At 45.2% G+C, this 16,755-nt stretch overlaps 1 protein-coding gene across 4 annotated transcripts in view; it reads left to right on the top strand.

Moving 5' to 3' along the window:
- Positions 1-16,755, top strand: part of LOC124469190 (steroid hormone receptor ERR2-like) — a 36,438-nt gene that overhangs the window by 13,906 nt on the left and 5,777 nt on the right. For all 4 annotated transcript variants that reach the window (XM_047022325.1, XM_047022323.1, XM_047022322.1 and 1 more), the window contains 3 exons: positions 8,871-8,981; positions 9,326-9,487; positions 15,044-15,313. In XM_047022325.1, coding sequence (XP_046878281.1) covers positions 8,871-8,981; positions 9,326-9,487; positions 15,044-15,313 — 543 coding nt within the window. The remainder of the gene's footprint in view (positions 1-8,870; positions 8,982-9,325; positions 9,488-15,043; positions 15,314-16,755) is intronic.

The following is a 16,755-nucleotide window of genomic DNA, read 5'->3' on the forward strand; positions in this document are numbered from 1 at the left end:
ATGCTTTCCGAACATCCCAACTCACTTCCTGTGTGTGTTATGTTTCTCCCTTGGTGAGGGGGGGAGGTGGGGGTGGTGGGGGGTGTCATTCATTGGGGAAATCTAGCTTGGTGGATCAGGTAGATTCCTTTCTCTGATTCGCTGAAAAAGTTTGCTTTTGATGTATATAAACCCTTACATATATATATATGTAACTCAACAAACTATGGGTACGGGTGTTGTCATTTCAACATCTATACAAATGATTTGATTTTTAAATAGCTATTTTATAATTTTACAAGGAATTATTTATGTTAACTGGGCCTTGGGAAGGGACATTATTTTAAGGGTCATTGAAGAAAAAAATAAAATAATGAAATCTCTTAACAGACACGTGTAGACATTTCTACATGTTTGATGAAACACGGTTAACACTTTCCACACAAATTATCTCATTGACTCGCACAGTTAACCGCAGGTCAGTTTGTGGGGTAGGATTGTGTGTCAAGTTCTTGATAGAGCTCCACAAATATAACTCATCTTTAACAGCATTGCAGTGTGTGTGTGTGTCACCAGAAAATAGGACCAACGTCTGCTATTGTCCTGTCGTAACCATCCTATTTATAAAACCAACTTCTCCGATATCCACTCTCTCGCCTCATCCCCAGTCTGATGTCTCCATCCCACACCAAACATCTCATCCCACAGCTTTGTCCCCCAGCCAAAATAAACAAGGTTGCCTCAGAAATAAAGCTCAAACTATTAGCGCATGCTTAGGAGAAGAATTGCCGTGTATTGTCCATGGCAGGCGACGCTAAGCCGTTGATGCGTACAATTGGAGTGCAAAGAGAATTTGACTCCGTGCACCCCCCCCCCCCCACACACACACTCCCCCCTCCCTTCCGCTGCTGAGCACCGTACGGTGGTAGGCGATTCTCTGAAAATGACGGCATTCAATTAAAAGGAAAGATGACATTTAATCGCGAAGCGTGTTGTGGCCCCCTCGCAGACATGGGGGCCCGGGGAGATGGTGGGGGGGTTGATCAGAGTGGCTGTGTGGGATCCGGATTTGCCCTAGATCCTGTAACGAGATCACTGTCAAGCAGGAGGCCTGGTTTGGTCATGGAAAAAAGGAATAATGGGGGTTTGGACGATATCTGCAGGTGCCGTGTTTGGAGAAATGTAAGACTTGAGATGAATGGCAAGTTGGAATGGCAAAAGAATATGGTTAAGAAAGCGTAGTTAAAAGTTGTAACCTATATTGGTCACTGAATATATCCACATTCTAGATGTTAAATTATATTTTGAGAGAAAAAGCTCTATTCAACCTTGAAAATACCATGAATTTTCCCAAAGAATTTCACCATGCTCTGTGAGGTTTACTCCACCCCCTATACCCAACAAAAGTCCCCGCTCCTGTATGTCTGACATAGTATCGCGTGAAATACCATGCGCCCCTGCGAGGTGCTGAGAGAACTTATGAGAGCAGATATCAATGTTTCTAAATGTATTTAATATTTCCACCAGGAGCTTATATAAGCCCCTCTAAGCATGGGGTCCTGATTTATAAAGCACCAGCTGCTGGGGTCTGTCTAGTGTTGGTGGCACCACCCCCTTGAGCTAACCGCTAGCCACTGACCACCCTTGTCGCCCCTCAAAGGTGGCGCCAGCAAAGCATTCTGGGAACCCTCCTGGCAGGTTTGAATGTCGAGAGGAGTGGAGGCAAGTAGAGCATGGAAGGGGGTGGTGGTGACCTCCATTTGGGGCCTTCCGACATGCACACATATCCCCCCCCCCCCCCCCCCCCCCCCCCCCCCCCCCCCATTCTCACCCCTCGCACCGATCCTCCAGGATTGTGATCAAACGTAATCAAAATTGGTAAATAAGCAATTGACGGCAGCGGTGAGAACTGCATCTCCGGTCTCCTTAATGCAAGGTCAGGAAGTGTGTGTGTGTGTACGTGCGGCTTGAGCGTGTGTCATCTTTTTGTGCTGGTGCGTGTGCCTTTGTGTGTGTGTTGTTGCGTGAGGGCAAAATCAATGAGGCTGGCGGTAGACATTGCGGATTACAAATTTATTTTTCAAAATCAGGTTTCTCCTGTGTGGCTCTGAGAGGACTTGGCCGGCAGGCCATGCTCACTGGCCCCTCACACTCAGGCTCACTCTGGTAAAAGGTCACCAGGCCAGTGGAAACATCATGCCATAATAATAACTTGAAGGAGGTATGGTGCTGCTCACCCATGCCAGCTCTCTCTGCCAGTAGCTGGAACTCCCATCAGAAAGGCCTGCTGGAACGTTCCGCTGTCATTCACCGTCTAATCACAATGTGTTATAGAATCTTTCAATTAAAATAAAAAAAATGGTACAGTATACATTTTACAACTTTGACTGTCACTTCAAGTGTTGCATCAAATGAGCTAAACTGAACCATTAGCATAACATCTTAATAGCTCAGTGTTTCCCACACATAGACTAATTTGTGGCGGTGCGCCACAGAATCAACACCGGCCGCCACACATTGCGTTACGTAAAACATTTTTTTTATCGCTATTTAGGTAAAAACACGCAGCGTATTCGTTCAGCTGCATTTCCTTTCCCTGCTCTCCCTCCGTCTCTTTCACGCACGCGTCTTTCTCACATACACACACAGTCACTACGTCAGCACACGTTAGCAACAATGCATACGCCGTTCTAGTGAGACCGACAGCTACATCAGCGAGCCTTCAGCATTAGTGCCGTAGCTAAAGGTCTAGGAAAGTTGAGGCTACTTTTCGCTAGGTACCGACGGACATGTCTTAATCGAAGGTTCCCCTTCGTTCTTTTGGTGAGAAGTTTCAAGAGCTAGCTACTTACCCGGCGTCATGGAGCCGACCAGTTAAATAGTTATTTAGCACCCTGTATGCAGCGTCGCTACCTGCATATGCAGAAATTATTTGTTTGTTGTTGTTGATTTTGTGAATTATTTCGACCCCCCCCCCCCCCCCCCCCCGCCACATATAGTTTTCTAATCTGTGGGAAACACTGTAGCTTGATAACCATAATCCACTTGTTTTAGTTTTTCTTTTTGGTTCTAGAGATAATAATAATTAAGTGTTAAATATGCACAGCAGTCTCTGCAGATTGGGTCATTTATTTATTTATATACACATTTTTCCTAAGGAAGTTAGCTCTCGCTAATTAGCTTGCTAACATTGTAGATAGTGCTTGAAGGCCACTGGTGCAGATTTTCCAACACTGTTGTAATGTTATGGATGAGCGTACACCGCCAGACTATTTTGGCACCTTGGATTGCTTCCATGCCTTCTCGCCAACCACAGAAACGCCTCAGCAGCGGTCTTTCCTGAGAGGACGTTGTTAGCTGATTAGCATCGCAGGTCTGATTTTCTCCTGCCACATAGCCAAAGATTAGTAAGGCAATACCCAAATGTCAGGGGCGTGCGGGCTGCCTCTAGATCAATACACTTGGTTCAGAACGGAATCAATATGACGAGATTACATCATCAAAATGAAAATAACACGTAGCATGCATTTCTTTATGACCTGAGACATAGTGCCAATAGTGGGCTATTATATTATTTTACATGTTTTTATGTGATACACACATGGTGCTCGTCTAGGATTAGCATGCATTCAGTTCATCTCGTTCACAGTGGCACACCCCAAGATGCCAAGCTGTGTTGTGGACACACAAACTGTTGGCACTTGGGCCGTTTTGTCTCCCACAGTTTCGGCCTATCAGTCAACACATGCATACAACCTTGTGTGCCTTTAGAGGCGTTGACCGACCATGTGGCCACCCGGGGAGCCCGGTTTGGCCTGTCCTCACTGTCTGACAGGTGATAGATCAGACACGGACGCCAACACGTGTTCCTCAGAAGGGGGGGGGGGGGAGGGGGGGGGGGGATTAGATGAGGTGTTGACCCCTTACACTCCCTTCACCCCCCCCTCCACACACACACACCCACACACACACATACATGGATCCATGTTCACACACACACACCCATGTGTATATCACGTCTGACGAGTGACGGGGAACAAGCTTTCAGCTCACGCCCACAAGCATACACACCACACATCTAGCGCTCGCCGCACAAATACACCAGGGAGCCCGAATCGACCCAGTCATCTCGTGCTATGCAGATGTTTCCGCTTACCAACGTGGTTGTGGTTCAACAACCCTTGTAATACACAACACACAGAGGCTCCAAATTCCGAGGGGGAAAAACAATAACCTGAAAAACATTTTTAAGATGGGGTGTCCCTGACCAGCGGGAGAAACAGCTTGGTCTTTGTCTCTTGCCGGTCCTTCAGGGAGGGAAGCAGGTGGGCGGCCATCTTGCTACAGTACCTTGCAGTCCTCCTTTCCACTCTTCACACCCCTAACCCCCCGCGATTAAACAGACACTGTCACATGCTTACAGTGATCTGTAGTCTGGCGGGGCAGAGGCACTTAGAAGGGCTGGGGGGGAGGTGGGGACCTGTTTGCCTTGAAAGGGGAGGGGGGGATGCGTCCCTGATTTTTCCCAGCTAAAATAGGGTCCTCCTAATCTCCTTTTGGCACTGTTAGCCATCCCGCCCATTCTGACACATTCTCTAGAAAGAAGCACCCCTGACAGGTGAGGGTCTGAAAATAGTGTCCTTCCAAACGCACACACACACATACACACACACGGAGGACACACACACATCCCGGTGGTGATACAAAGCAAAACAGGCGCTTTGCAAGGAAGGCACTTCAAGGTAGCCGGGGTCGATATTGTTATTGAATGAAAGGGAAGCCAGGGGTGAGGTGACCCTAAAGATTGCACTGAGTCCAGTGCAAACATCCCTGCTTTCATCCCCTGTCCTGCAACCCCCGCCCCCCCACACGCACACTCACACACCAATGATGGGACCGTCACCCAAGTACGCCGCGTCCCAGACTGCCTCTCATAGCCGGCAGTAAAACACAGTCATGTGTATAATGTGCATAGATCTAGCTGAGCTTATCCCTATGTCTGCCCCCCATCCCTCTCTTTCATACCCCCCCCCCATCCACCCACCACCACCCACCCACTCACCCCCCCCCCCCCCCACCCCGGAGTGAACCGAGGACATCAGTTCCCTCCGACCACAATACATGGTCGGAGGCATGAGGCAACTGTCCGAGGTGTGGAATGTGCCGGGATGTCAGCGTCCCGTAGACCCCCTCGGCGAGGCCTCGTCCAGCTGTCTTGTTGTGGTCGGATTCCCAGTATATCGGATCGGATCACATGCGGCCGAGCGAAGCCGCCAATGGTTGGACCCGGACACCCTGAGCACGAATGGGAAAAGGCGGCCTTCTGCCACCTTTCACGGGATGACGGGAAAGCAGAGAGAATAAAGGGAGACAGACAAGGGGATGACCGAAGGGAAGGGAGAGTGGGAGAGAAGGACGAGGGCAGAACGAGCGGCTTCAGGCAAAAGGATTCCCTTCCGTTGTTCTTGCTGCCTCTCTCTCTCTGTCTGTCTCGTTTTTCCCTCCTCATCCTTCCTTCTCTCTTACTTCAGTTTCTGTCTCGCCCAGCTTCTCTCCGTTTTTTTCTGCCTCCCTCGCCTCTTGTGTCACTGGTGCTGCAGGCCTGTAAAATGAAACTGGTTAGCACCAAGCTCTTAATTCCTGTCAGCATCTATTAATTATGGGCCAGTTGGATGTTCCAGTTCAAACGGGCCCCCGCAGATCTTGAAATTCCGATTCCGGCTGTTCGGTTGCTTGTTGTTCCACGCAGTCACATGACCCTGGGCCCATAAAGGGGCAGCTGTGTGCATGCGTGTTTGTGCGCGTGCGCGTGCATGTGTGTGTTGTCAGGGTCGCAGTAGCAATTGACATTGCAACATAACAAGTATCTTAGGTTTGGGACATATGGGCTCACGGTTTACTATATCCTTCCCATGAAATGTATAAATTTGACGCCTTTGGTGTCTGGATGCCGTCTTTTGACATAAAGGTCTCAGGTAAATACCTACACAGTCATTTAACAAAGTCAATTTCTCAAGATACTATTCTGCTATAGGCTTTCTAAATTAAACTGATTTCCCATAAAGACTAATGGGGCAAACAGTGTGGAAAGTTCCCGTTTGCTTAAAACTCGGGCATCACAGTCAGATTAATTAAAAAACACATTCTTCCTTCAAACAGAAGGATAAGTCTATTTACAATCCTTATTGATTACTTAAGTCGTACAAATGGAAAGGCTCTGTTAGGCGAGGGCTCTCGATTTAGCTCCAATCTGCCAGGCATAAAATGATCTCACTGTGTTTGCTGGGAAGAACATGCTCCCTTTGGGCATTGTGGGTAATTAGGTTAGTGGATAGTCGGTGTCAGGAAATTGAAAGACCATCCTAATCGGATTCCTTTGTTTCCAGGGGAATCAAAGGAATTTGTACAAGTCACTGGAAATCTCACAACGCTATTCCACATGGCGGTGGTAAAAAAAGAAAAGGAGTTTGTTTGCTCTCCCTGGCTGTGAATACGATACAAGCGATACTCTCCCTTTGGAGAGTTAAGGACTCTGGGTCCTCAGAAATGATGGAACACATTCAATTCATTCTTCTTATTGTAATACCGACATCAGAAAAACAATCATCCAAGTTGTATACAGTGCCCTCCAAAAGTATTGGAACAGTGAGGCGAATTCCTTTATTTTTGCTGTAGACTGAAAACATTTGGGCTTGACATCAAATAATGAACGTGAGACCAGAGATCAACGTTTCAGCTTTTATTTCCAGGTATTTACATCAGGATCTGATGCACAACTAAGAAAATATCACATTTTGTTTGAATCCACCCATTTGTCATGTGATCAAAAGTATTGGAACAGATATACTTAAAACATATTTAAGTGAATAAGACTTAATATTTAGTTGCAAATCCTTTGCTTTCAATAACTGCAGCAAGTCTGTGACCCATTGACGTCACCAAACTTTTGCATTCTTCCTTTTTGATGCTTTCCCAGGCTTTCACTGCAGCCTCTTTCAGTTGTTGTTTGTTTTGTGGGGTTCCTCCCTTCAGTCTCCTCTTAAGCAGGTAAAATGCATGCTCTATAGGGTTTAAGTCTGGAGATTGACTTGGCCAGTCTAATACCTTCCATTTCTTGCCCCTGATGAACTCCTTTGTTGTTTTGGCAGTGTGTTTTGGGTCGTTATCTTGCTGCATGATGAAGGCTCTGCCAATCAGTTTGGTTGCATCTTTCCTTAAATTGGCAGACAAAATGTTTCTGTAGACTTCCGAGTTCATTTTGCTGCTGCCATCATGTGTTACATCCTCAATGAAGATTAATGAGCCCGTCCCAGAAGAAGCCATGCAAGCCCAAGCCATGACATTACCTCCACCGTGTTTCACAGATGAGCTTGTGTGTTTGGGATCATGAGCAGTTCCTTTCTTTCTCCAAACTTTAGCCTTTCCATCACTTTGGTAAAAGTTAATCTTTGTCTCATCAGTCCATAAAACTTTGTCCCAGAATTTTTGAGGTTCATCTCTGTACTTTTTGGCAAATTCCAGCCTGGCCTTCCTATTCTTCTTGCTAATGAGTGGTTTGCATCTTCTGGTGTAGCCCTTGTACTTTTGTTCATGAAGTCTTCTGCGAACAGTAGATAGTGATACCTTCACTCCTGCCATCTGGAGGTTGTTGCTGATCTCACTAACAGTTGTTTTAGGGTCTTTCTTTACAGCTCTCACAATGTTTCTGTCATCAACTGCTGATGTTTTCCTTGGTCTACCTGTTCGACGTCTGTTACTTAGTACACCAGTAGTTTTCTTCTTCTTCAGGACATTCCAAATGGTTGTACTGGCTATGGCCAATGTTTCTGCAATGGCTCTGATTGATTTTCCATCTTCTCTAAGACTCACAATTGCTTGTTTTTCACCCAAAGACAGCGCTCTGGTTTTCATGTTGTTTTCACCTCTGAATACAGTCTGCATAGACAAAACCTTCTTACCCAATCTTACCCAATCTGAACCTGAGTGTAGACATTCAGTGGTATTTATTGATTGAATAATGTATGTAATAGGACACACCTGGGCAACAAAACACACCTGTCAGTCACATGTTCCAATACTTTTGCTCACGTGACAAATGGGTGGGTTCGAACAAAAAGGTGATATTTTCTAATTTGTGCATCAGATCCTGATGTAAATACCTGGAAATAAAAGCTGAAACGTTGATCTCTGGTTTCACATTCATCGTTTGATGTCAAGCCCAAATGTTTTCAGTCTACAGCAAAAATAAAGGAATTGGCCTCACTGTTCCAATACTTTTGGAGGGCACTGTACTTATTAAATTTAAAAAAAAGAAACTGTTTGAACACGCATTACGATGTATTTTAATGGGTTTTTTTTATCTTATACTCTCTATTTTTATATTCCTGATATTACATTAAATGAATCTGAACTATCCATGCTAGCCAGTTGTCGAGCTGCTAAATTATAATGTCCAATCTAGTTGATGGAAGAGAAGCAGCCAATGAACAGTTAAATGAATGGGATTATCATGCACTGTTAGTCAATCGCTGATGCAACTCAATGGAAGCTCTTTGCTTACTGCATCAAAGGCTCTCTCCCTTGGCTTAGTGAAGTCAGTTAGGGATAGATTGAGCATTATAAGGTGTTTATTTGAAGGCCTCGCACAAGTCTAACTTTACTTTGACACAAGACATCTCTATGTGTCAGTCAAGTGTGGATATGATGTCTAGTTAGCATACTTGCATTTTCCTGTTGAAGATGTGTGTAACCTATACAGCTGGTATCGTGTGTCTTAGTGGAACTACACGGTTTGGCTCTAAATTGTGAAATAAAATGTACAGCTCAAAATTAAACTCCCTTATACCTGAGCTTTGGTGTTTTAAGTGTTGATTTGACGTGTTTGTTTACAGGTGTGCGTCTGGACCGGGTAAGGGGGGGGCGACAGAAGTACAAGAGGAGATTGGATGCAGAGAATGGGGGTTATCTCGGCCTCACAGTCCCCCCCCCAGCCAAGAAGCCATGTGAGTACCACACACTGGGTTAGCCTCTGCAGCCTTGTAATAGTAGATGTAGTTACTCAACTGCATGGGTTCATTAGTCTTGCCTCTTGAACTGGGTCATGTTATTTAGCATACACACCATTACCAGAGTTTGAATATAATTATGATGATGCTGTTTATTAGCCATATTAATGACTGTAAAGGTAGTGCACACCCTTAGCTCATTCATGATGTCCAGGCTAGTTCATGCTGAATAGAGAAATAACACTGCTCTCTCTCTCTCTCTCTCTCTCTCTCTCTCTCTCTCTCTCTCTCTCTCTCTCTCTCTCTCTCTCTCCCTCCCTCTCTCTAACTCTCTCTCTCAGTAACAAAGATTGTGTCCCACCTCCTGGTGGTGGAGCCAGAGAAGATATATGCCATGCCAGACCCCACTGTGCCTGACGGTGACATCAAGGCCTTGACCACTCTTTGTGACCTGGCTGACCGCGAACTGGTGGTCATTATAGGCTGGGCCAAACATATCCCAGGTAGGACCGTGACCGTAGGGTTCATTCACACCACTCTAAATTCAGCCAGCCGTGAAGGATGTCTCTCTCTCTCTGTCTCTGTCTCTCTCTGTCTCTCTCTCTCTCTCACACACACACACACTCTTTTGTCCCTAAAATACACACAAATTGGTCTACACTCCCTATGCAAACACGCTCACTCACACGTACACGCATGTACACGCACCTACACACACACATGCACACACACGCACGCACACACACACAGGATAATTAACATCTGCTACTCATCTGCACCTAGGGGAGCACCAGTCCCATATTCAAAAAATCTAATCAATCGAGAGCAGCTGAAACCTTTGATTTGACTGTGTGGGACGGGGGTTGGGCTTGGGGTGGAGGAGGGGGTGCCACCCCTATGTCAATGTATTCAATTTTCAATCCAGAGAGTTAAAAAAAAGGCAATCCTCTTACATACTTTAGAAGACCACACAGGGCCTGTGCAGTAAAATTGATTTATTTAGGCAAATACTCATGGACTTGTCTCATCCCGTTGACTCCTGCTTAAATAGGACTTGTTATGCAAGTTGCTTAGATCTCTTTCACTTTCATCTCTTTGAAAGAAGAATCCTTGATTTGAAAGACATTTTACAAGGGTGCTGAAAACACTGCAATTTTCTTTTACTCAATACCAAAAGCACACGCAACACAAGTGGTGGTAGATGAAGAATGACATAATAGAATATAATTTACTGTAATTTAATGTACATTGCCCGTAAATATGACCATTTAGTTTATTTCTCCCTTTATCCCAGCAGTGGAACACCCACCAGCATGCATTTCATTCCCTATCCGTGGCTGGCTCTCTTGCTCTCCGGTCTACCTTGAGCACAGGGTTACCCCTAAGGGCTGAACCTGGGTCAGATTATCCATGACGCCCTAATTAATACAGTTCAGAGTGGGTGAGGGTGAGCTGACCCCAGACCTGTGCTTAACTCCAGTGGGTTCATGATGCAGGGACGCAGGGGAGGTGTGGAGTCTGATTAGGAGATTAGTCAGTCGAGGGCCCTGGGAGCGTGTGAGGCAGGATTGCTGCTTCAGCACCAAGGGAGTTTACAGCAGGGACAGACTTACTCTCAGAGAGAGAGAGAGAGAGGGAGAGACTGAGAGAGAGAGAGAGAGAGAGAGAGAGAGAGAGAGAGAGAGAGAGAGAGAGAGAGAGAGAGAGAAATAAAGGGAGAACCACTGACCCAAATGCCCATTTCCCACACTGACCTGCTTCTTGTCATGGATCTTGAGGATAAAGGACAAGTGGCTTAGCTAACGCTTCCTGGTCTCTTTAGGATTAAGGTCCTGAGAGAATTTTGTGTTTCTAGATATCACAGCATTACATCTCACTGTCTGTATAGTTTCCCTCTTCAGAGTAAAAAATTAATAAATACCCAAAGTAACATGGGCCTGCTGTGAGGTTTATCACGATGTGACTATAAAGCAGAGGTACCACAATCCGCTGTCGTCCGATAGTCCACATCACACAAAGGAAGTTGGATAGATAGAGATTTCTATATTGAATAATCTACTTGAAGTATACCCAACAATCCATCCGCTTCACCACAAGCGATTCCAACAAGACCCGACGAGCGGAGAACAGAACCATTAAAAGTGGGATGTGACACTCTGGGGACGTTTTAACCGGGGACACGGGGGCAAAGTGTCACAATGTGACGATTAAGACAAAAGGGGGTCCCTGCACTTAAACAGTCCTCTCCCCCCATTACACTCAATAGCCCACAGCACAAAATGACTTTAACGATGAGCTAATAAGTGTCATTAAAGCAGATCGGTCCATTATGAGAAGGGACAGCAGTACTCTCAGCATTGCGCTTCCTCGTCACTCCCAAACTATTGGATGAAGACAGGAGGAAAATATGCAGTGTGTGATGTGCTGGTCAATCTATACATTCTGTTGCCATTTTTAGAAGCCTTGCCAGCCCTTTTCTGTTGCTAAAAACGTTGAACTCATTCCAAGCACCCACTGAAATGTCTGACCATTGTAATAAATTAAAACTGTACTGCAAAATATAGAATTTTCCAGTCCTTTTGTAGGTCCTAGGTTGTATAAAATCTCACCGTCTTATCTTACATTGCCTCTGTAGTTATAAACTGTAGTTTTTTTCTACATGGAATTAATGGGTACACAATAATGGTCTGGTTCTCAGTATCTGACTGTTGAGAGGCTGGCATGACTGCATGTGACTAACAAAGGCCTCGGGTCAGCTTGTTCATGTGGAGTGCTGTAACTCACTGCCACCCTGCCATTGATTTGGTGCTACACATACACACGCTGTCATGAAAATGAAAGAGGACTCATTGCTGGCCTGCCACAGGGTCAGAGGTTACACACACACACGCACGCCCTTACACGCATACACAAATCATGTTGGCCCGTGTGCAAGTGGAAAGGGCAACATGTGCACCCGCCTCGTACATGCACCTACCGAACCCCCTCGCCGCAAATACACACACACGCACGCACACGTTCAGACGTGTATTTAAACATGAACCTACAGTGCAACTTGTGAAATGATCTAACAAGATATCAAATCATCGGTTTGAATTATCTATCCCCTCAGCCTTCCCTACTCCCCCCCTCATCTCTCTCTTTCTCCTGTCTGTCTGTTCTCTCTCTTCAGTCATGTGGGCCCTCCAGTCTCATTATTACCTCTGTCGTTTTATTAGACCCATTAGGGCCCTTAGGAGGCCTGTAATGATACTAAATGAATAGAGTGAACTACTGCTGTCTGCTTTAGACCCAGAGCTATGACAGCTTTAAGCTTCACTGCCAGCCAGTCTGTCACAGACTGTGATACTGAGGGTATCACACAGGCCAATTCTCATTAAATGCTTTTCGGCAATTTTTTCCTGCCATTTAAATCCAACGCATTCATACTTTTAAATAATGTTGTTTTTTATATATATCGTGTTTGCTACTACAAATCAAACTATCATAAACGTGTTTGCATTCTACTCTTTGAGATTATTAGTAGAGTGTATGAGTGTCTCTTACATTTCATATGCAGCAAGTAAATGTATTATAATGTCAGGGGCAAACAATATATTACCATAATGTGTTGCTTTGTTTTTACTTGAATAGAATAGATACTTGTATCTGCCAATATTGCTATGCAGTATATCTGGTGTGCTGACTTACTTACAGTAGGCAGCAGGTCCTCCATGATGCTCTTTGTCAGGGAGAAGAAATGTCAGGGGTAGATATAGACATTCTGCTGCCACTTGCTCGATATTGTGTCATGTTTGGTCAAACGGCAGTAAATCAGTGGGGGTGAAATATTGATATTTCATCAGGGTGAGTCCCCCTTCGGAGCTTCACTTAACTCAGCCACCTCCGAGCGCCGCACCTGGAGCAGCGAGCGACCCCGGGGAGCCAGGAAGTCACTCCATCACTTCAGTAAATTGAGTGGAAAAAGGGGGGTAGACACGGCAAAGACAGAGAGATAAGAAGGAGAGAGTGGAGGCTGTGGAGCTAGTTTTTTCACGCCCCTCCAAAAAATAAATTACATGTTGGATCAACGAGGATTAGAAGCAACTTGGTTTATGTGTTCGTTTGTTTCAGTACTAAACGTTCTGGAGGTATTAATGAATATCTCAAATTCAATTTAAAACCTTGTCGGTTTATTATTACAGAATAAAAGGATACAACCAATATATATATATAGCACACTTTGTTTTACACCCCTGAGAATTCCAACACTCTTCATATGAAAAATAATCAAACATAATTTTTGCAATAATTCATGTTTGGTCATTATTGGTACATTCAATGATATGTCTAATGAAAGAGGTGCAAGCCACCTTTTCAATCAAATCCTCCAATTTATGTAGAGGGAATTCCTCTATTTTACTGAAGATTGTAGCCAGGAGAGAAAGATCTTTTGACAAATATTTGATCTGAATGAATTTTATAAAAAATATTTAGAAAAACGAAGTATTCGTTTATATTACAGCATTGACACCACAACAGTAAATGCATTTAAGTTCAATTGAATTCCCTTCCCATATCCGGAAGGAAATTCAAGTGTTCAGGTGTATAGTAGAAGTAGAGTAGCTCAATCATAGCTAGATACCCCGTCACTGTAAATATGAACTATATAAATACACATATATAATATACACTAGTTTCCGCAACAGAAATGTGTTTTCCTATCAAACTCTCATTAAGTAGGATCAATCTGTGTGATACAGTATATTCATCCCCCTCTCTAAACCTCTCAACTCTGCCACCTCCTCCTGAATGTGTTCCGGACGTCCTCCATCAGCGTACCGTGTGTCAGACCAGGCGCCTTCATCGATTCGCCCCTCACATTCGGCGTGCTGATTACAATCTACCAATCAATGGAACCCCCGCACTCTTTCTTTCCCCTCTCTCTCTCCCCCCAACTTGCTTGATAAGAACCTTTGAGGCAGAGTTTTTCCTAGCCACACTGCCCCCAGGTCCCGATCTCACCTCTTTAGGTTTGTATAGTGCAAGAGGTGGGTTCAAGGACCTGGTCAATAGTGCAATCAACCCCTATTCAACATAAAGAAGTGCATGGTATTGTGGGGGCCAGGATTCTTTCAGTGGCCTGTCTGTTTGATGTGGGGGAAATGTTGAGGATGGAGATAGTCTCTGCTTGTGCTTCCAATCAAGGTTGTTAATGGGTTTCATTCTCAATGAGATGGAAGGCTATTGTTATTTGGAACGGTTTGCTTTTAGGTATACGTTGTATTGCTTGGTTACAAAAACGGCACGCTATGGAGTTGAGACTTTTTGTTTGTTAGTTGTGGTGTGTTAGTTTTCCGTTTTAATCAGGTGACTTTTGTTTAGTAGCCGGGAAATGTCACTATTGCAATCAAAGGCATGATGCAGGTTGTTTAATTTCAATGTTCAAGACATGAATATTTAAGTCAGCTTTGGGTGTTGCACTGCCTTTGTGTTTTTGACACAGGCTTTGACATTTGGTAAAAAGACGGCACTTGACTTCGGTTTTATTGTAGCTGGAGTGCAGCCTCGGTCAGTACTCATGTAGTTGTTTCTGGGCCGCGAGGCAAAAAAGCCAACAGGACTGAGTGGGGCCCCTCGGTGACGATTGAGGGTTAAAGCGGCATGGAGTCGCGTTTCAAAGGCCTTAACCCTCTGCTGATTTATGTCCTTCCCATAAGCCGCCCTGCGGAGGGGACGGCCTTCGTTTCAAGTGGGCTCTTCTGGGGGCATTCATAAATACACACACACACACACGTACACACACATGGCCCTAAAACACATATGGGCCAGTGAGGCCACAGACCTGACTGGGTAGTGGGGTCACTGTGTTGAAGTTTGAGTGCAGGAAGGAGCCCTCCATTGAGAGAGAGTTAGACAGTTCAAAAAGATGAATTGTGTACTCAGAATTGGTGATACACAAGATTCCACCAATAAAAAAAAGATCTATAAACCAATAAAATGCTTATTCGAACACAAACCATGGCCAAAACCACACAAAAACAATCAGTAATAAACCAACCATTTTCTCTCCCCTGTAGGCTTCTCCACGCTTTCACTGGGAGACCAGATGAGTCTACTCCAGAGCGCCTGGATGGAGATCCTGGTGCTGAGCATCGTGTTCCGCTCGCTGCCCTACGAGGACGAGCTGGTGTACGCGGAGGACTACGTGGTGGACGAGGAGCACGCGCGCCTCACCGCCCTGCTGGACCTGCACGTGGCCATCCTGCCGCTGGTGCGCCGCTACAAGAAGCTCCGCGTGGAGAAGGAGGAGTTTGTCACCCTCAAGGCCATCGCCCTCGCTAACTCGGGTATGCTTCGCTTTTTATGAACTTGGTTGAGGCTTGCTGTTTATTGATTTAAGTCTAACAATCAACATACGTCTTCAGATCTTTTTTCTATGTTCTTTTTTTGTTGTATTTAAAGCATTTTGACAATATTATGATGGGAGATGACTACCTAATATGTAATAGTCAAAAGTATATCCATCCTGTTCATGAAGTATTAACGGATATAAATACTTGTATCTTATTTGTTATTAGTTCATTAACGAGGCATACATGGCGGGAACAGTAACCCTGAGCTTGACAGTCAAGTACATCTGTATGGAAAATCTCAAGTAAATCTAGATACTTGACACGTAATTAAAACAAACAAAGAAATAAAACAAAAAAATGTCCGCTGATTTTCTATCTCAGACGGCGATCACCTCCACAATGAAGGGTGTGTGATAAGAGAGGACAAAGGGGTCAGGAACATGGCTATTTAATTAAATACCCCAATGGTGTGTGTGTGTGTTGTATGTGTAAACGCTGTGTGTCTACCTGGGTACAAATACCAAAGCCTTGTGTGTACTGTATGTGTGTGGTTGTGTGTGTGTGTGCGCGTGTATGTGTGCGTGTGTATGTTTATGTGTGCATGCGTGTGTGTCTGTGCAATTGTCACTTTGCTCCCGCTCTCTCTCCATCTCCATGACAGTAGCTGCCAGGGCCCCACAGCCAAGGGAGATATATTTAGCATTTCATTAGGAAAACAGGGGCTGTCAATAAAATGTGTTAAGTGGAGTGGAATGAGTGTCGGGGAGCGACGGGCCTCGTTTGTTCTGATGTGAAGATGCGGCACTCGTATCGACAGTTTGCTTTTCACGAGGCAGGCCCTGTCCCCCCTACTAATCAATGCCTGTTTGGAGTCCTTTTTTTCCCCTTTCCGTTGCCTGACTGAAAAATGAAAAATGCTGAGCAGAGAGCTTTGGGTCTACAAATGACGAATCCTCTACGGGAGCAGAAGGGGGTGGAGGGGTGGAAGGGTGGGTGGATAGAGAGGACGGTGAAAGAAGGCTGGGGGAGGGCAAAAGAGGAGAGGGGCAGGTTTTCGGGAGGGTGAGGGGGTCGACCTTGTTGCATTTGAACCGTCTCAGGGAGATTGGACTCTTGGGGTTCTGTGGGTGTGACAGCTGTGGAAATTCATGGCTTCATTGATTTAGTAATTAGCGGTGTATCGACAGGATTGACGCCAGGCTGCTGACGGATTACATAGAAATTGTTTCTTCAAAGTTAGTTTCGCATTCCGCCCCCTAACCCACTGTCATGCGAGCGCACACACACACCTCACAAACACACACCACTGTGCGTACTCACGAGAGCACCCGAGAACACCAAGATGTACACACACGCGCGCACACACACACTCTGAAGAGTAGGATCAGATCGGCATTAACATGAAGGCTTCAAATGAAGACTCCGGAAACACATGT

The sequence above is a fragment of the Hypomesus transpacificus genome, chromosome 6 (genome assembly GCF_021917145.1).
Source record: "Hypomesus transpacificus isolate Combined female chromosome 6, fHypTra1, whole genome shotgun sequence".
In the NCBI taxonomy this organism is placed as follows: domain Eukaryota; kingdom Metazoa; phylum Chordata; class Actinopteri; order Osmeriformes; family Osmeridae; genus Hypomesus; species Hypomesus transpacificus.